This window comes from Amblyraja radiata, chromosome 27 (genome assembly GCF_010909765.2).
Source record: "Amblyraja radiata isolate CabotCenter1 chromosome 27, sAmbRad1.1.pri, whole genome shotgun sequence".
NCBI lineage: Eukaryota > Metazoa > Chordata > Chondrichthyes > Rajiformes > Rajidae > Amblyraja > Amblyraja radiata.
Window position 1 is genome coordinate 25,783,147 of NC_045982.1, and position 21,727 is coordinate 25,804,873.

The 21,727-nt window shown below is 41.9% G+C and overlaps 1 protein-coding gene across 2 annotated transcripts; it reads right to left on the reverse strand.

Moving 5' to 3' along the window:
- Positions 1-1,706: 1,706 nt before the first annotated feature.
- On the reverse strand, positions 1,707-21,185 carry LOC116988630 (KH domain-containing, RNA-binding, signal transduction-associated protein 2-like). Of its 2 annotated transcripts, XM_033045503.1 has the most exons (11): positions 21,023-21,185; positions 14,447-14,568; positions 12,868-12,984; positions 11,707-11,766; positions 10,084-10,230; positions 8,834-8,955; positions 7,906-8,134; positions 5,604-5,671; positions 5,286-5,344; positions 4,840-4,908; positions 1,707-3,642 (listed from the first exon to the last, which is right to left on the reverse strand). In XM_033045503.1, the coding sequence occupies exons 1-11, from the start codon at positions 21,111-21,113 to the stop codon at positions 3,548-3,550; spliced, it is 1,179 nt and encodes a 392-aa protein (XP_032901394.1). In that variant the 5' UTR covers positions 21,114-21,185; the 3' UTR covers positions 1,707-3,547. The 2 variants fall into 2 exon arrangements, with proteins under 2 accessions (XP_032901394.1, XP_032901395.1); XM_033045504.1 differs by lacking the exon at positions 11,707-11,766 and having other exon boundaries at positions 21,023-21,177.
- Between the last annotated feature and the right edge of the window lie 542 nt (positions 21,186-21,727).

The window sequence follows — 21,727 nt, forward strand, 5'->3', positions numbered from 1 at the left end:
GTCTGCCTTGGGCGGGATGTAGACTGCAGTCATGATGGAAGCAAATTTCCTCAGGAGATAGAAGAGATAGCACTTCATTGCTCAATGTTTCAGGTGTTGGATGGGGCCACTACATCGGAGCACCATGAGGAGTTTACCAAGATTCAGACAATACCTCTCTTTCCCCAGTGATGCCATCCGGCACATGCAGTGGATTGGGAAACCTTCTGCTGGAAGGCAGAGTCTGGAGATATGGGCAAGCCATGTCTCTGAAACACAATCCACAGCATTGGTTCCCGTCCCTTTATTAAAGCAATCTTGCCTTTATTCCTCAATCTTATTTTCTTGGGACCATCAACCATGGAGGTCTCCCCACCAATTCCAGGTACTATGCTGACAAGATCGGCCGACGACAAGAGATCACGATCGCTCTAATGGTAGTTAAATGGAGGAGCAGCCTGTCGGTTACAGCACCGATTTGTGCCGTTTCTCTTAACACAAGTTCAAAACGGCTGTCTTTAATCTAGACCTGTGTGCTGTTGGCAAAATATCACCACTCTGGCCCTATTTTTGGGAGAGAATTTGGGTACATACACCAGGTGGTAAACAATTTAAGTACTTCTATGGAAACGATAATTACATCACACAAGGGCAGCATGCAACTCAAGCTTTTACAAATAGTAACAAACTTCAGATTTAGTGATCGGAAAATAGATAAAGTAAAAAATTAGTCTCAAATAGGCAAAATCTAATGCGTGTTATTAATGCTCGAGGACAATATCAAATTTTCATTTAAAGTTTTACCCGAACTAGTCTATATTTTGTGTGTTTTGTTTCAAGTTTTAATTTAAAGTATTCAGCGTTTAGCAAGAGTTGCATTACATTCGTGTTATGATGGGCAAATTTAGACTCTTTAATCAAGACACGGTTAAAACAGAACAAGTTTATCACTAGTTAACACTAATTAGAAATTTATATGCCTATTTTCCTATTTTAATGTTTGGAAGTTTACATTTTTAACCATTTATAACTGTAATAGTTACCAAGAAAGGTTGTATATACACATCAGTGCCTTAAAATTAGAGATGTCTCATTACGGTTACCTTGTGCATTTTGCGAGGTGGTTAAGGTTTAGTCATCCGTCCTGCGAAATATTCCTTTAAAAAAATCAGCCATCATCTTTCATTTCATCATAAAGACATTGAGCCCTGTAAACTGACTGGGATTGCCGAGACTTAGTCACATTAACACTGAAAATTGCAAATACATTTTAAAACTCAATATAGAAAGACATTAACTTTTTGTATTCATTAACCTCGTGCGTTTTTTTGTTTGGTGTTTGTTAACTGTGACATCGGTTATTGGACTCCAAACACTGAATTACCCAGGACCCCGGTTTGGCGTAATATCAAACGTACGATATTAACGTTGTTAGTCGCAATAAAGAATCTATAAGGAATATTTTGTCTTTTAACAATTTATGTCAAAGCAGTGGTCTTACCTCTATCTTCTTTAGGTTTTGTTCACATAAAATGCAGGCATAAACAAATCCGCTGTATTTATTTTAGCAAGATGAAACCATTTGTGTGTTTATTTCACCGTTACTGTACATATTAACCAAAATACATGCAACAGGTTTAACCGGTTTTCTTTTAACTTTCATCTCAATCCAAGGACTTTAACCAAGCTATTTTTTTTTGGTAAAAAGAAATCATTTGAACACCAAGGTCTTTAAATTTATATATTGAAATGTTTATTGTACTGCAGGAACAGAAAGATTTTATTTCTAAGGAAAAGAGGGAATTCGGTTTAGTTCTATACAAAAGAATTAAACTTTATTGACAAACTGGTGCAATTGTGTCGGACAAATGTTTAGCTACCTATTTAGGCAGGCTCACACAAGGAGTGTAATGCATATTTATGTCCAGGCACAGATTAAGGATAACAGACATTTGTGGTTATAAACTTCCAACAACACACAAACTCAATTTTAGCTGCAGTGTCCCTTTTTACATTAGCAGTAAGACCCTCTCGAAGTTTGCCAGAAGCACTGAGGGGAAATGGAAAAAGTAGCATTTTGGAAAATGGGGAATGGAATGAAGAAAATCCACTAGCTTCCAGAATTATTTCTCACATGATGGACCATAATTTTTGCTAAATGTTCACCTCTTAAATTACTATAAATGCCTGAATACAAGATCCCAGCTACCCAAACACTTGAAACACTTTTGTACAAAGTGACAGACATTCTCCATGAAAATTAGGTTCCTACAGATCCAACACAAAAACCCTAAAGCAAATGCCCAAAACCTACCCATGTGCTAAAATAATGGTGTCAAACGTCCTTCAAAATGTTTTCTTCAACATCATTAATGTTCAGTAATTGCTGTGGAGACATGTGTACAGCTTCTGAGGTTGGGTAACCCCAAGCTTCAGGAAGATCAGCCAGAGGAAAGTAAAATCTCCCTACCCTCACTACCACATTTCTTGCAATGCCTCCTAGCAGTGTTGACAAATATATTACTGCAGCTGCTTGGCCAGTTACCTAAACTTAATTAAAATGCAAAATAACATAAGAGCTGAGATCAGGCACCGTGAGCTGAATGACTGTCACGGACGGTCCTTTCGAGAATAATAAGCAATTTGGACAAGTACATATTTTTTGTAATCCAAATCAATTCATACCAAAAACTAAAATGGTGCTCTAAGAAGCCACCTGCATTGAACAATCCCACATAACGAGCAAAGATTGCAACCAAGCTTTCTGCAAGCTGGAAGCAATTTTTTTTTTTTTTTTTTAATTAAAATGTTGACAAATTTCCCTTCCAGCAGAAATGAAAAAGATGCCATGGCAAATTCTAATGAATTGCCAACACGCAAACCTTGGGAGGGTCTTTGGAAAAAGAACAAATCAAAAATCAAATGTACGTAACATCCCTTTATAAAAACTTGCTCTCCTGGTTAAGAGATCCTTTGTCAAACACTGACACACTTATTAGGCTTAAAACAAGGGATTTATACAGGCTCCAAACACTAAGAATAGGTAATAGCAAAGAGATTGGCAAAGCTTCATTACTATGAACAGATCTGTAGCGAGGCAAGTGAGTGGAATGTGGCAACAATTTGATTTAACTTGACAAGTTTGAAATGCAGCTCATGTAATCCAATTGAATTCTGCAACTCCAGATCAGTTTAAACATTGTCTAAACTGAATTAACAGAAGTGTCTAGGTAAACAAGCCTAAAAATACCTACACAGCAGAATTAAAATCAAATGGCAAATAAAAGCCATCTTTACACATACATATAAATTGACAGATGCAGCAACAGTATAAAAACAAAGCATTCTAATCATTTGAGAACTTACTGCCCACTAATTTATTGAAACAATCATGCCAGAGTTGCACTATCATGGGTTCTAATTACCTAAACATGTACATAAATCAGTCCACCCAATAAATTTCCAGAGTAGAAAACAAATGGACTATTACTTGTCTCACAGTTGATAACAAGATGGTGACCATAGAAGATTGAAGCAATGTATAAGGGCGCACGGTCAGGGGCTGCTCTTAGTATCGCCCATAGGGATGTTCTCTGTACATTCTCTTGAGTGGCCTTACTGGTGCCTTCCTGTTGGCTCGTCCTGCACTCCAATCTTCCTGGCCTGTAGAACAATTTACTTTGTTGAGAAGGGTATGTACCCAATGTCCAAAACATCAATAGAAGATTACGTCACAAAGTAAAGATGGCCACAGGTTACAATAAATCCACCTGAATGACTAACAACATTTAATGCAAACCACCTTCTGCAGGGCAAATGCAATCCTAAGAAATAGTGTAGCAAAGTAGTAGGAATAAAGGCATAGATTATTTTCTAAATGGGGAGAGAATCCAGAAATCAGAGGTGCAAAGGAATATGGGAGTGCTGGATTCCCAAAAAGTGCCCAATTGTTAATCTGCAAGTCAAATCAGTAGTAAAGAAATCAAACGCAATGCTTGCATTTATTTAGAGGGCTTCAAAAGCAGGGATGTAATGCTGAGGCTCTATAAGGCACTGGTAAGGCTGCATTTGGAATATTGTGAACAATGTTGGAGGAACCATATTGGAGGAAGGATGTGCTGGTTCTGGAGAGGTTCCAGAGGTGGTTTATAAGAATGATCCCAGGAATGAGTAGGTTAACATATGATGAGCGTTTGACACTGGGCGCTGAGCCTCTATTGTCTGGAGTTTAGAAGAATGATGAGGGACCTGATTGAAACACACAGAATAGTGAAAGGCTTGGATACAGTGGATGTGGATAGGATGTTTCCACTAGTGGGAGTGTCCAGGTGATAGCCTCAGAATTAAAGAACATTCTTTTAGGAAGGAGATGAGGAATTTCTTTAGTCAAAGGGTGGTGAATCTGTGGAATTCTTTGCCACAAAAGGCTGTGGAGGCAAAGTCAGTGTATACATACAAGACAGAGATAGATTCCTGATTAGTACAGGTGTCAGAGGTTATGGGGAGAAGGCAGGAGAATGAGCTTAGGAGGGAGAGATAGTTCAGCCATGATTGAATGGCGGAGTAGAATGCTGAAAGGCCTAATTCTGCTCTTATCACATGATCTTCTGACAGTTCGAGTGACATTATGCCAATGTAGAATTCCCAACATGAAAGTGAAAATATTTTGGCCAGTCAACTTCCCCACAATAAGCAAATAGCCCTTCAATAACCAAGAGAGATGGGCAGCAAAGAGCAAGAAAACAAAGCATAGACCTACGTGTGCAAATACAACAGAGGACATCAGGGAGTTATCAAGCCCCAAGATGGCATTTATATACAGATGACAAGTTTAAGCAACATTTTCAAGATGACACTCACTTAATTCTTGAAAAAGCGGTTGTGGCACAGGTCTTAAGGCTGCACGGCCTTGGCCCATTTGTCCTGATTCTGGAGCACAAAATAATGTTCCATCAACCTAAATCTAATTTTATCTTGAACATGATATAAACATGACAACTTTCTATAAGATAGGCCTGAACCACAATGCTAGGTCAGAAACAGAATAAAGTACCAGAGAAAATGGAGCAGTTTGGCAACTTGCACAATGTCTGAATGTCTAAAGCAAAATCTCCCTGGTATGATGGGAAAAATAATGAGCCGCTAAATAACAATGTTTACTGCCTTTGATATCTCAGCAAGTAAAAAATCCAACACCTGTCAATTACACAATTAATTTAACACAGGCAGACCAAAATTGGTGCTTTTTACGTCAAATACACATGAATTGGATCATTTTCAAAAAGGTATAATTGTAATTCACTCACCATAATCGTCATATGTATCCTGTGCTTCACCATGTCCATAGTCAAAATATTCAGCATCGCTACAAACATAATACCAAGTCAAATATCAATGCATTGCAAATATGGTCAAAGCAACAGCGCACTTATCTCAGGCTAATGTTCATTAGCTACTCTGGATTTGAGACCAACAAATTTAGATATGGGCTGTGACTTTTAATAATGGAAACACCCCCATAACACTGCATTATACCGAACTAAAATGCCAATACAAATCAGAGTGAAAGAGTGCACATATCCTTATGATCAGAACTATAAAATATAACACCCAACTCCACTTACCCCTGTGCTTGATCATAATAGTTTTCATAATTATCATAATTTTGTTCTGAATAGCCATCATCGTAGCCCTGCAATGTTGAAAAACAAGTTGTATTAGTCAGCTCTGTTCTAACCTAAAGTTCTGTGCTACGTCTTGGTCTGGAGGGACAGTGGCAACTATTCACCATTTAACACTTCACTTTCAAATTTCAGTACCTCAAATGCCACTGTGCAGAGCTATGCACATCACACATGTGAAAATGAACCCAAGCACAACTATACAGAATAGAAATAAGGAACTGCAGATGCTGGTTTACCAAAAATGACAACGTGCTGGAATAACTCAGCAGGTCAGGTAGCATCTTCGGAGAAGATGGATAAATGACCTTTCGGGTCAGGATCCCTTTTCAGACTGAATCAGTATGATATAGGGTCCCGACCCAAAATATCAGCATTCTATTTGTTCTCCAGAGATGCGGCCTGACCCACTGAGTTACTAAAGCACTTTGTGTCTTATACAGAATTGGAAGTGCACAGAAATGTGGAGGCAAATGCTGCAAGGGAACATAAATAGTGACATGCCTATATATGGATACAAGAAAAGGGAGGTCAATTGGGCTACAAGTACTGACTACACATCTGGTCAATATATTCAAGGAAGGATGTGAAACACTGAGGTGCTGAGGAGATTTACATGGGGATGCTGACAAGAGATGGAGAATTTTATTTACAAGGAGATTGGCTTGGGGGAGGGGGAGGGGGAAGAGGGGGGGGGGAGGGGGAGAGAGAGAGAGAGAGTGTGTGTGTGTGTCGTGTGTGTGTGTGTGTGTGTGTGTGTGTGTGTGTGTGTGTGTGTGTGTGTGTGTGTGTGTGTGAGCGCGCGCGCGCCTTCCACTGTGACAGTCACCGTTCCAGGCCTGAAACATCGCCTCAATGGGACAGCCCCATCACTATATCCTTTCATCATCACCTCTAAGTCTCTTGCCTTTGTTAATATCTTCCACAATGTTTTGCATCCGTATGACTAGTTGTCAGGCTGCATTTCATTGCACATACCTGAGCTTTCCAGTCATTACTAGATTAGTCAAGTTCTGAGAAAGCAGCCTCAGATGAACCTCAGATCGTAGTACCATAGTCAATGCAAAGACAATGGGAACTTGAGTTGCAGGTTGTATCTTTTGACACACCTTGTGTCTCATACTCCTATTATATATTAATGAGACACTTAGATGTCAGGGGCACAATAAAGATACTTGGATAAAACTAAAATCAACCCATTGGTTAGGAAAGGGGAGACAATTAGATAAAGATATACACAGTCTGATTAGTTAGGCAGAGGAGTACAAGGTAATACATTTGGGCTGGGGCAACAATACAAGGGAAAATTAATAAATGGGAGTATATTGAATGGAATGGAGGAATAACAGTATCTTGGATTATGTCAAAGATAATTGAACTTTGTTACTGGGGCTTGTAGAATTATGAGCGGTTTAGGTAGTCTGCAACAGAATGACCCAATTCCTTTTAACAGAGGGAGCATCGACTTAACAATTAATGCACCAATGACAATGGAGTGAGGATTTCCTGTCCACCACCAGAGGGCAGCTGTGATCTGGTACTCTCTTCTGAACAGATAGAGATAGAAAGCTCCGTCAAACTTAGAAATAATTAAAGACATTGAAGATTCAACACTCACGTTAAGAAGATGGGCAAACCTGTAGAGTAGCGGAGACACAATGGGCTTAATAGCTTTCTGCTGCATCATAATCTCAAATCCAAGCTAGACTTTCAATTGTGCAGTTCTGGTTACCCCATTACAGGAAGGATGCGTGGGAGAAGGCACAGAAGAGGTTCACCAGGATGTTGACTGGATTACAGGGTATTAGCTATAGAAGCAGTTGCACAAACTGGTATTGTTTTTCCCAGAGCGCAAGGAAGTGGGGCAAGAAGATTATAAGAAGAATAGATAGGTCAGAGTTTTTGTTCCCAGGGTGGAAATTTCAATATAGTTTTAAGGCAAGAGGAGAAGTCCATAGGAGATTTGAGATGCAAGTTCATCAAAGAACAGTAGTTGCCTGGAACACTTCCAAAGAGCTGATGGAGGCAGAAACGAGAGCAACATCAAGCAATGGAAAGGCAAGGATCTTGTAGGTAGGTGCAGTTTAAATTGACATGGACTTTGTAGGTTGAAGGGTATGTTCATGTCCTGCGCTATTCTGTTCTTTATAGATAGACGAGAGGCTATACGATCAGTATCCCAACGTAAAAATGTTCCTTTAAACATACTCTCCAAAAGGCACTGCAGTATAATTAAGGGACTTACATATTCATCATAGCTCTCCTGAGCAGGCGGCGGGTGGAGTGGCTGCCTGTACACTGCAGGTGTCCCCCGGCCTCGAGGCGCTGGGGCACCCCTCTGTGCTGGGGCGACACCGCGCCCACTCGCCACCTCTCTGTGGCCTCCAGGGGCTCCCCTCACAACTGCTCCACGCGTCATCGCACCTCGTGGTCCGTATTGAGGGGAAGGTGGGGGTGGCGCCACACCACGGCCCCTGCAAAAACAAAACACACCGACCCTTTAAAGAAAAGGTGAAAGGACAACACCCTCAGCCAGAAGCCCAAAGACAGGACAAAAGCCTCGCTGATCTTGTCAGCAGAATCCAAGAGAAATATTGAGAGGTGCTTCAGGCACAATTACAGCAGGCCATTTATGCAGTCGACAATATATGCAACACAAATCAGCTGGAAAAGCCTGCCGTTTCAAATGATATTGTCTGTGCATTAGTCCAGGTAGAAGAACAGGTGCCACTTGAATGGTTGGAGAGACGATTCAACAAGTAATGCAAGGTTTGGGGCGACTGTTAATGCTCAACATTGGTATTACTATGGGCTTACCACGACTCCATCACCACAGCTGTAACTCTGGATAATGCTTCTCCAGTGCTGTATAGCATTATCATTCATACTTTGTACAGACATGCACATACTACTTCATGCATAGTAGCAACATGGCAAAAAATAGTTCTCTCAAACAGGTAGAATTTTAGTTTCCCAGTCAAGCCTTGTGAATGCATGTCCACGCAGGAAGGGAGGAAAAGGAACGTATTTTTAAGTTATTTCTGAAGATGCGAAAAGACATCTTCAATTGACTAAGCCCACACAATGGATAGAAAATAAATTATGCTTACAACTAATGAGGCACACTCCCTGGACTATTACATCCGTAGCAATCAGTCTTTCTTAACCATTACCTTGCAAATGGTAGAGGCGGAGCGCCGCGGCCACGTACACCTCTCCCGCGGGATGCATCTTGCCCGCCATTCAAGTATGCCAGCTCAGTCAGCTGCTCCTGTCTTATTTCATCATTGTAGTCCTATTAACACACAACAGAATTACAAGTCAATGACAGAGAATTAAACCTTACACCCCCCTTTCAACATCCATCTTTGAGACATCATTCAAGCTCCCCCCCCATCCCCCCTAGTTATTTGGTCATAACTGAGTTACAAGTACAATATTTTCCGACTTCTTCCTGTGCCGATCTCAGTGGCTGGATTAGGGTAGTTTATTCTCCATCACACGCATCTCTGGTAGCAGTTCCTGCATGTCCAGCAAGATTACATTCAACTTAAAAGAAAATGCACTAACAAATACACGTTTTCGTCAGACGTACATGCGACTACCCTTAATGTAGCAGTGATAACAATAATTATCCCTTTGATGTCATGAGGACCTCCGAGTTTAAACCTTATCCAGAACAGGTAGTTCAGTGAAGGTTATCTGAAATGCAGGAAACAGACAATGTGCCCAACCTCCAGATTTTATTTAGCCCGTCACCATGTGAACACATGGTAAGCAGTAACGCTGTCACAAGGCATCACTAAGATAATCTGGACCAATAGACTCGAGTAACCTTATCATGATCAACAGAAATCATAGTTGCAAACAATAGACCCTCTCATAAGTTTAAAAAGATTTGGCATGTCACTAAATACGCTAACCTACTTCTACAGATGCACTTTAGAATGTATCCCAAAAGCTGCATCATGGCCAAGTCCAGCAATTCTTGGTACAGCCAATTGGTGGACTCAGCCTGATCCATCGGGGGACTGTCCTCTCCACCAACAAGCGCTCGTGAGGCATAGCCTCAAGTCAGCGTCGGAAATCAAAGAACCCCACCATCCAAGTAAGACTGTCTTCTTACTGCTACCATTGAGCAGGTAATACAGAGGCCTCAAGTCGCACACCACCAGGTTCAGGAACAGCTACTTTCCTCCAGCTATCAGGTTCTTGAACTGATCACCACTCGGCAATGAAATACTTCAGACCATCTTTTGCACTACCATGTACTTGTTTTCCCAATTCCTTTTGCACAAGTGTATCATTCATTCAATTCACTCTCAGGGATGGTTAGCACAATGAGGTAAAGCAGAAGCCTGAAGCTCACGTGGGAACAACCCTGTTGCATGCATCTCGTTAGCACAAAGCAAAAAGGACTCACGGGTACAAGAAATTTTTTAAGCTTCTCCATTGCATGGTACATTCGTGAATATGCTTCAGTAGGAGGTGCAAAGACTTCAACAAGAACGTGCAGATCACAGTTCAAGTGTGCATACTTAGCTTCTTCTCCTTTACGAAGCTCGTCTTCCTAATGAAATGAGAAAAAAGACAAAAACAAGCATGACAGATAAAATAAGCACAATTATCGATTAACTGTCAAATGACTACTTTCAAAATCAAATTGTAATACGAGATTATTTAACAGAGTGGTACTAAGAATTTTAATCTACGCAGAGTTACACAAGTATATCGATGCTGTCCTACCTCAGTGTCTTTGCTGTGCTCGAATTTAAGGAATTAATTCAGGGAGAGAAACAACCATATTCCATACTGTCCCTCCCAAAATATCACAAACATTTGTTAAAATCTAGAATCTAAAATCTATACTTCAATTCTCAACCCATTCCACTCGATCTTTCTTGCACAACAATCTTAAAAACCAAATGGTGCCAGCACAACAACCTGGCTCTCAACACCAGCAAAACCAAGGAACTGATTGTGGACTTCGGAAGGGATAGGATAGGGACCCACATCCCCGTTTATATGGTGAAAAGGGTAAAAAAACTTCAAATTCCTGGGCGTGAATATTTCCAAAGATCTTTCCTGGTCCCAGCACACTGATGCAATTATAAAGAAGACATATCAGCGCCTCTACTTCCTGAGAAGATTACAGAGAGTCGGTATGTCAAGGAGGACTCGCTCAAACTTCGACAGGTGCAAAGTAGAGAGCATACTGACTGGCTGCATCGTGGCCTGGTACGGCAACTTGAATGTCCAGGAGCGGAAAAGACTAGAAAGTTGTGACCACTGCCCAGTCCATCACCGGCTCTGACCTCCCCACCATCGATGGGATCTATCGCAGTTGCTGCCTCAAAAAGGCTGCCAACATCATCAAAGACCCACACCATCCTGGTCACACACTCATCTCACCGTTGCCATCGGGAAGAAGGTACAGGAGCCTGAAATCTGTAACATCCAGGTTCAGGAACAGCTTCTTCCCCACAGCCAGCAGGCTATTAAACACAACACCAAATAAGCTCTGAACAATAACAGTCTATTATTACCATTGCACTATATCTGTTTATTTATTGCGTATATATGGTCTATGGTCTATAGACACACTAAACTTTCATCTTCCGTTTTGTATGTATTATGATTACATATTCTGTTGTGCTGTAGCAAGTAAGAATTCCATTGTCCTATCTGGGACACGACAATAAAACTCTTGACTCTTAATGACCTTATCAGCAAGTGAACAGATCGAAACAAAACCTGATGTAATACTCTCAGAACAGCAATTAATCAAATATAACACGAGATCCAAAATTTTTACACCTGCAATATCCACTCAAAGTCCACTCAACTTATTAGGTTTTCCAACGGACCCTCAAACATCTAACAGATTAATGCAAGACTGTTGCAGCTAAAAGAATGCTATTATCCCACTGGAAAAGTGAACTTGAAGCCCGGGGTCACTATTTAGATTCTATCAGTTACCCAGAGAACAACCTTTGCAGCTCCCCTCCCTCGTCAGGCAGAAGATACAAAGCTTGGAAGCACATACCGCTGGATTCAAGAACAGCTTCTTCCCTGATGTTGCCAGACTCTTGATTGGACCTCTCAGCTAATGGTAGCAAAAACAGGAAGGCAGATTATTATCTAAATGGTGTCAAGTTGGGAAAAGGGGAAGTACAACGGGATCTGGGGGTCCTTGTTCATCAGTCAATGAAAGTAAGCATGCACATTCAGCAGGCAGTGAAGAAAGCGAATGGCATGTTGGCCTTCATAACAAGAGGAGTTGAGTATAGGAGCAAAGAGGTCCTTCTGCAGTTGTATAGGGCCCTACTGAGACCACACCTGGAGTATTGTGTGCAGTTTTGGTCCCCTAATTTGAAGGACATTCTTGCTAATGAGGGAGTGCAGCGTAGGTTTACAAGGCTGACTCCCGGGATGGCGGGAGTCAGAGGATATGGGGAGAAGGCAGGAACGGGGTACTGATTGGGGATGATCAGCCATGATCGCATTGAATGGCGGTTCTGGCTCGACAGGCTGAATGGCCTACTCCTGCACCTATTGTCTAATAATCTCATAATAGAAACATAAGCTAATAGATAGAAAAATAGGTGCAGGAGTAGGCCATTCGGTCCTTTGAACTAGCACCGCCATTCATTATGATCTCGGCTGATCATCTAAAATCAGTACGCCGTTCCTGCTTTTCCCCCATTTCCCTTAGCCCTAAGAGCTAAATCTAACTCCCTCTTGAAAACATCCAGTGAATTGGCCTTCACTGCCTTCGGTGGCAGAGAATTCCACAAATTCACAACTCTCTGGGTGAAAACGTTTTTCCCCCATTTAGTCCTAAATGGCCTACCGCATACTCTTAAACTGTGACCCCTCGTTCAGGACTCCCCCAACATCGGGAACATTTTTCCTGCATCGAGCTTTTAAGAATTTTATATGTTTCTAAGTAGTGATGTACTTACAATCCCCAAATCTACTTTGCTGCAATCCTTACGCTTTTTGTAGCTTTAGCACTAAATTCTACACTCTGTTCCCCATCTCTTTTTACACATACCGTTGTACACAAGTATGGATAACTTACCTGCATAGCACACTAAAGTAAAAGTTTTCCCTCTGTATCTCTGTAAATGTGACAATAATAAACCACTACAATTCCAATTAATCTGGATATTTACTGGATCTCTATCCAGTAAAGTAAACGTACCTTGGCCTTATCTCTCATTGAGCCTTTCCCAAGGATGGACATTTTTGTGCCAGTGTCTTCTTGTAGCCGTTTCAATGAATTTCCCCTCGGTCCAAGTAGTTTCCCTACAAAGTTGAACTGCAGAAATAAGAAATGTTAATGCAAAATAGCATTATAACCATTACGAGATTTAAAATAAATTGGCTATAAAGTGCTTTAAAATATCAAGGCATTAAAGACAATGACATTCTAAACTCACACAATCTTCATACAATATTTAACTATCCATATAAAGCAGAAGCCAAGTGGAAATCACAATTGTATTCTACTTTCTTCAACCCCACAGGGCATTATTTTCCTTAATTCTTCAAAACAATGGGAATAATGATGAAAATGCAAAATGACAAGTAAAGGAACTTGCAAGTCCCAGACAATTAAAAAAAATAATACAAAGCCCCACTAACCTGAAGATGCATACAACCAATACACACACCAACAATGCCACAGGTGATCTAGAAATAGTGATGCCACCAACCTTGCTGTACACACTAGTATGCAGCCGATAAAAACAGATGTGTCATGTCATATCTTGTCCACAAGTAGTACAATTGCAACGTTGGCAATAACTACTCTACCAGATTAAATAGAAGGGCATTCATTGCTGATATGAACAAACAACCCAGTTTGGGCTGCAGAATCACATCGTTCCAGATCTCATTACAGTCGTGATCCATTATAGCATTGATCGGAACTGAAATTCAGAGATTAGAGTGAGTCTCTTTAGCAGCAGACAGGATATGAACCAAAATCCCCCACAAGCTTTAGTAAAAAATCAAAGCAAGACGATTGCTGTTCTTAGCTCAGATCCAGAACATCATTGCAGTAGCTTCTTCGAGAAATTACCCAAGCCCAACTCAATCGCCATTCCTCCGTAACAAAAAATGGGGAAATTTGCCAACAAATGTCATTAAACATTGAATTCACACTTCCTCAGATGCTGACACAGCACTTGCCTCCACGTAACTGGGCAACTAAGTTTTTAAAACTGTTCCTGGAGAACATTGCCTGGTCAACATCCTTGGACACTGCACCATCATCATGTTAGAAGTCATAGTCAATGAGACACTTCACCGAACAAGCCACTTACAAATTGTAACCTTGGAAACAGATTGGCGGCTGTATTGCAACACACTCGCTTCCAATCTCCCAAAATCATTAATTATTCAACACGGTATAAATCAGAAGTGCACGAATAAGAGCAGCTTTAAAAGCCAAACAGCTCCACACATCCCAGCACAAACAAGCAATAAAATCAACACAGCAATTAGGAATTACAATTCCTGGTCTTGCTGACAATACCTGTATCCCACGTAAATAAATAATTAGTTTTAATTTCCATCTGGCCCCTGCTACAAAAGGCATCCTGATTCACAAAAGTAATTATCTGTCACAGCACACCATCACTAATTATCTGCTTATCTCTCCTCTGGACCGTTCTGAGATCTGCTTTCATGCAGTTGCACTGAACATAAATCTACCCTCTATGGTTATTTCTGCAATGAATAGCAGATAGCAAACCCCCCGCCCCCTCCCTCCTTACCTTTGGAAACTGTGAAACTGGTATCAGGCATCGCTCAGAAAGCTTGATGTTTTTCTGTGTCAGAACATCAAGGAATCTCTTTTCTTCATCTTTTTTCTCTCCTTTTTGAAATCTTTGAATTTCTGCAAATTAAAAATTCAAAATAATTAAAAAGATGTCCACTAAATTATATAGAATATAGAAGAACAAAGGACTGGTTTTATATTAAATTTGTATTTTATGTTGTGCTTTGTTCTACAAACCGTCGAATTTAAAGCACACTCATCAATTTCCATATCGGCCGTTCTCTCCTGGGCCTCGTCCACTGCCAGAGTGAAGCCAGGTGCAAACTGGAGTTAGATTATCATATTCCCTTGGGTAGTTTACAACCCAACGGTATAAACAGTAAATTCTCCAAGTTTAAATGACAACTCCCCGTTCTGCACGCTGTCTCTTTTCTGTGCCCCCCATTTCTCCCACTAGTTTCCCCCCACCTTCACCGATATCCCTTCTTCTGGCTTCACACATCCTTATCTTGCATATTTCTGTCCCCTTGTCATCTCTCAAACTTTTTCAACCATCTGACAATCAAATCCCACCCTCACTTATATCCACCTATCACTTGCCAGGCTTTGTCCCACCCCCACTTTTTTTTCAGCTTTCTCATCCTCCCTCCTATAATCAGTTTGAACAAGTGTCCCAAACCTAAACATCACCTATCCATATTCTCCAGAGATGCTGCCCGACCAGCGCATTGCATCTCTTTTCAATCCGCAGGGTTCAGAAGGTTGGAGACAGGAACATGGAGCAGCCTGGCAACAAGGAATGTCACTTAGAACCCAAGCTTTGTGGTAGAATAGTTTAAAAGCAGAAACTTTGTCATGCACAAAAAACACCAGCCCATCAGAAGTAACAGATTACATAACTAGATGTGCAATTTCCACACACTTCTCCTGCAATTTTCGATGAAGAAAAAGCAACCTTCTAGGCAACCTTGTTTAAATAATTAAAAAACCAACAAATCACTCCAAATATACCAAAGCTCAGTAATTGCAAAAACTCGTAAAAAACCAAGGACAATGACAGCTTTGTGACCAGTTGATTTTAGCTTTGTGACCAGTTGATTTGTTTTCGATCACCGCCTGGAATCCTCTCATTATTCCTTTTCCGAAATTTGTTCTGGACAAGAATTCCAAATAAGACCTTTGAGGTATCAAGTTCACAATATTTTACCAAAAAAATTACAGACCGAAACTTTCAAATGAACGAGACATGACAAAATATTTAAAAATGGACAAATCTAAAGTATCACAACAGTATTGCAATTCTTTTTTAAACACTCCAGGGAAAAGCATTTTGTATTCTGTGTTGAGGAGAGTACATCAAATAAGATTTAAGAGCAGCACAACCCTTTAGACAAGATAGAGTTGGCCTTTGTCCAATTTACAATTGAAATCCCTTTCTTGTGAGTCACCACATCTGGAGATATATCATCCGCGGTTGAGAGGTTCAATATTAGATTGAAATAACCCGATTTCTCTTGTGAAACAAGACTTTCTGCCCCAACGAATTTCTTCCAGAATAAAAAATAATTGCTAAATTTAACATTAATATACGCATATGTTTACAAAATAACGAGTGATCATAATCAGCCTTTCAGATACAAAGAACTCCCCTCTAAGCAGGCATCCCAAAAACAGAAAGGGCAGATTACTCTGAGAAGATTGTATTAAAAATAGACCACATATTGGATCCATGTCAAATTTGGCCATTAGTCTATTTGTGTATCCTTCACAATACATCTTTACCCATTACTTGCTTTCAAAGCCCAAGTCATGTACTTTCACAGAAACTCAAAATTACAATCATTGTTCTCACAGCATGCTAAACTTTGCTGTTTACTTCAAGAAATCTTACTGAAACAGACTCTTGCCCAGAATAGGGGAAAACGAGAACCAGAAGGCATAAGTTTAAGGTGAAGGGGGAAAGATTTTATAGGAATCCGAGGGGTTATCTTTTCACACGAACAGTGGTGGATGTATGGAACTAACTGCTGAAGGAGGTAGTTGAAGCAGGGACTATCGCAATGTTTAAGCAGCAATTAAACAGTTACATGGATAGAAGAAGGGTGTCTGAAGAAGGATTTCGGCCCGAAACGTTACCTATCTCCTTCGCTCCATAGATGCTGCTGCACCCGCTGAGTTTCTCCAGCATTTTTGTGTACCTTCCAGTTACATGGATAGGACAGGTTTAGATGAATATGGGCCAAACGCAGACAACTGGGATTAGTGTAGATGGGACATGTTGATCGGTGTGGGCAAGTTGGGCCGAATGGCCTGTCTACACACTGTATGACTAATTTGCTAGCTACAGGGTGGCACAGTGATGCAGCAGGAGAGCTGCTGCTTTACAGTGCTAGTGACGCAGGTCCAATCATGATTACGGGTGACATCTGTAAGGGATTGTTTATATGATCTCCCCGTGGTCACTCCCTGCGTGCTCTGATTTCCTTGCACATTCCATAGACGTGCAGGATGCTAAATGTGATTAACATAGAACTAGTGTACGGGTGATTGTTGGTCAGTGTGGACTCGGTGAGTAAAAGGGCCCGTTTCCACACTGCATCTCCAAATTAAACTAAATTTAAAAAGTTAAGTTACTGAACAATTTTTTAGATGCAGGGCATTGCACTGTGGGCAAGTTTGGCAGAACATTTAAATGAATTCAGCATCAAGTCAAAAATATTCAGACTGGCTGCATCATGGCCTGGTGCATCATTCCTTTTCCAACACACAGAAATGTAAGAGGCCTTCACAGGCACAGCCCTCTTCACATCAAAACATTTGTACAACCCTAATCTTATCTGAGCAAGGAAACACATCTTGCACTACCATGGACTTGTTTTCTACCCGTCTTGCACTAATGTCCTTTCTTCACGTCTTTATCTTTTCACTCTAGCAGAATTTGTGGAATGCGTGTTTTTGTGTTTTGTCTGTATCTATGTGCCTGCGGTGCTGTTGCAAGCAAGATTTTCATTGCACCTGTACTTGTTTATGTGATAATAAACTTAAATTGACTAAATAACCTGCCAGTGAAACCAACCAAAAACACTACCCACTGTCTGCCCACATTAAAACTAACCTGGTATAAAATGCAGAAGGCTATCCTCGTTGGCCATAAACATACTGGATTAGCATGTCTGAGCATTGACTAAAGAATGAACATTAAACAAAAGCAAAATGTGTCAATCACTTTATATATAGCTATATAATCCCTGTGGATATCAACTGGGAATCAGATTGTGAAATCGAATCTAAGATACAATTGCCCAGTATAATTCAGGCAATGATTCTCTCTCCATGGTGTGTGCATTGACAGGGTGAATTGTCCGATAGGGTGTCCAAATTACGTCAGCAAGTGCAGGACTTCTGTTTTTGACTACATAAAATGTAATGGCAAATTATTGCTGTGTAACATCAAATCTTAGTGTAGAAATCTGATTTTTGGAAAAATATATGTAGTGGTCAGCCAATAACTACAGATGGGATAAACAAATTGAAGTTTGCACCCAAGGAACTCCATTACTTAATATTTTTCTTCTTCTTAAATGGCCCATTGTCATGTACCTTAATTCTAAATGAACAGCTGAGCATGATTTAATGGACTCTTCAGTGCCCTGGCTCAGTTTAAGTAGTATCATTTAAGTTCTTCTCATGTCAATGTATTTGTTTGCATCAAATGAACCAGTTGTCATATTTCTAAAGGGTACAATATACCTTTCAAGCTCAGGAGCTGGTCATAAGTTTTGACACCGTCGCAAAACTAATCTGAATATACTCTTTACTACTTACTACTAACACCCCTGCAATATATAGCTTGCATCACATTCAACATGCAGAAAAAACTGCAGAACAATAATCTGCTCTGCATACATAGTTTAATAAGTGGCATTTGGGACTCCTGTCTCACATTCACTACAAACTTAGTGAATTTATTAAATAGAAATGTGATTACCATAAAGCCTGTAATGACATTTAGAGATGCCTAATAAAATTGACAAATAAAGTGAAAAATAAATGCAGCGTGGCAAGCAGCATCTGTAGTTCCTCGTGTCCAGCATTTGTACAAAACGGGTTAAACATTCAGTCTGTCAACTTCCATCTGATTCAGATTAGTTTAATCATATACATCAGGGTACATTACTCGAGGCTTCAAACATCCCACTGGATAAATTTCCTTGCTCCCATGAAGCTCACAGTACAGTATACATAAAGCAATGATAAATACAACTACAAGAGCAAAATTATGCAAACTGTAGAGCTATCCAAAGTAACACCAAAACATTTAAAATACAACAGAACAAATGTATTTCCATTTTCAGATAATACAAAGCCAGAGGTGAAAAGGGAGAAGGGGAAACGTTACTATTACAGAGGCCAGGCATTAACTAAACTATAGAAATAAAACCGCTTAAAAATCACACAATCAAGCCCAAAAAAATCCAGTTGCAGAACCCATGGCAGTCAAAGCTGAGAAAAGTTGCCTAGTGAACAATTCTTCAGGTGGATAAGAAATGACTACAGTGAACTCATTAGAAACCCAGTGAGAATTTTGACGCCACCTCTGCCACTTGCCTTTTTATCGTGATAAAAGGCATATATATTACTTGAACATTAATCTATCCTCAGAGCAGCTATCAAGAATGTGATAAAAGAAGCAATACATTTTAATGCCTGCAGTTGATTTAGATTTTTTTTTTTTTTTTAAATCATTAACTTTCATTATTGGATCAACAGATGAGATAGTTACTGAGTTCATACCACCGTTGGAAAACACTAATGGACGATTGTGATTCAGCTAGGACTGCGACCTAGCCGCATGCTGAAGGAACCAGCCACCAACTCAATTTTTAATCTACATACATCACAAGAAAATATTACACACCATTTCCAACAATAATGACAACTCTGTTAGTTACATTCATCCTACAGACATGCACCCCACGCAGAAATGATTAAAGTTACTACTACTGCAAGACTTAAAGTCGACACATAACAATCAGAACATAATCTCAGCAATCAATTCCTATTTTAAAGAAATGCAATCAACGCGAATCATTGACTGGTTTCTCTCCAGATGCTGTTCGACCCGAGTACATCCAATATTTTCCATTTTGTATCAATAAATAGCACACAGCCTCAGCCAGCTCAGTTATCCAAATAAAGTTGCACTCAAGACTGGAGTTCATTACAATATATAATTGAGGGGTTATACGAGCATCTGAAACTCCCAAAAAGCCAAATGCAAAATATTCCATGGCAGTTTCAAATTCCTGTAGGCATCTGGGCCAATATTTATCTCTCAGATTTTATTGGCACTTGTCATGACAACTATAAAACAGTAAGTACTTCACTGGCCATGAAAGGATCAGAACAGTGTTTCCTCTAAGTAGAAACCATCCCAAAAACCTAACTTGGTTAAAAACAAAATGCCACAGATAAGAACACAGAAGGTGATGTTTAGGGTGATGTATGTGAACCTCTGCTTCACCTGGCAGTCCCTGGATGGAAAAGAGCTGTATGATTATGTCACAATTCCTGGTATTGTGGAAAAGTACCTAGAGAGGGCTGGGTGGCAAGGGAAACCAAGAAGTCTCTATGGGACAGAAAGATGTGACTGGTGATGAGATTATGAGAAAGGTCTACTGAGTTCAGTGCTCCTAGTGAGGCCTCCATTACGTCGGTGAGAGCAGCGTGAACTTGGCCAAGCACTCAGTCTGCCTAGGCCTGCTGAATCGCCTAGTTGCTAACCATAACTCTCCTTCCCTTACTGCCTGTCCCGTCTCTCCCCAACTCGAAAAGGTCATCCATTCTTTTTCTATAAAGATGCTGCCTGGTCCACCGAGTTACTCCAGCACTTCGCGTCTATCAAGATTTTAGTATCTGTAACTCCTTTTGTCTCCTCAGACAAGATCGGACCAAAGCAACCGAATGGTGTCCTTCTATGCAATAATCGTTAATCTTCCAACCTTAATGTCCCAAGCAAGACGCAGCCAAATAACCAAGACACACTGTGCTTACTGCAACAAGTGAGCGGGTATCACTGGCTCAAAACAACAACGGACCGTAGTCGGACTTCCACGCCTCTCCCACCGAGCAGTCCTTGAGCCTCCTCTCGTCCCTGGCCGCCCGCCCTTATCCCCGCCGGGCGGCGCTGGGCCTCCCCCGCCCCAACTCCTCTTGGCCGGGCCCAGGCATCCTCCCGCTCCCGCAACCCCTCCCCCCTCCGTGGCCCAGGGCTCCACCCTTCCCCCTCGATGCCGGGCCCAGGCCCACGTGGTTCGCCCTTTGTTCTCGGCCGCGCCGCCGGCTCTCGCACGCGGCGCCTCCGGCCTTATAGCCGCGGCTGCTCACGTCAGAGCCCCAATGCCGCGCTCCCGGGGTGAACCGATCCCGGGCTCGGGCTGAAGCGAGCACCACAGGCCCCGGACCTGCACCACGGGCCCCGGGCCTACAGCGCGGACCTACACCACAGGCCCACGCAGGCCCCCGCCGGCCGGGATCAGCCCACCCGCTCGCGGGTCGGCGGCCAACGCACCTTCGGAGAGCAGCTGCGATGCGTGCACGAAGGAAGGGTCGAGACTATCCCTCTCGGCCATCAGCTCGGGCAGGTATTTGTCCTCCGCCATGTCTCCCGAGTCCGCTCTCTGTTCCTCGCGCCGCCGGAGCCCGCCCACCGACGCGTCACCGCATCCCACAGCGCCCATAGGTTCCCCTGGAGTCCGCCCACCGTCGCGTCACCGCATCCCGCAACGCCTATTGGTTGCGACCGTCGTCTGTTACGAGAATCCCTTGTTTCCATTCGCCAAACGGCTGTCCATCAACCGTACGTATCCGCCCACCTGGTCGCTTTCTGCACGCTATTGGTCGCACAACCGTCAGTCATAACCCTGCTTTATGATTCGTTGGGTCGCCGGTCCATCAGTGCTGTCGCCTTCTGATTGGCCCCCCAGTGGGCGCCTTTCCCAAGCCCCGCCCCGACACCGACCTCCCGCTTTCTCCTCCATTTTGCTTCGGGCGTTTTGTAATTCTTGACGAATTCTGCGTGGAGATGCCAAGAGCGCACGGTGCCGCGGTGTCTCACCCTCCGAGGGAAGTTCATGGAGCTCAATCTGGCAGCGAGCCCGCCCACACACCCGGCCCCGATCACCCCCCCCACCGCTCGTCGCAGGGCGCTGCCGCCCGGGGAAGATGGCGGCCACTCGGCCCCTCGCACCTTGCTGAGCCCTCCATCTAGAAACAT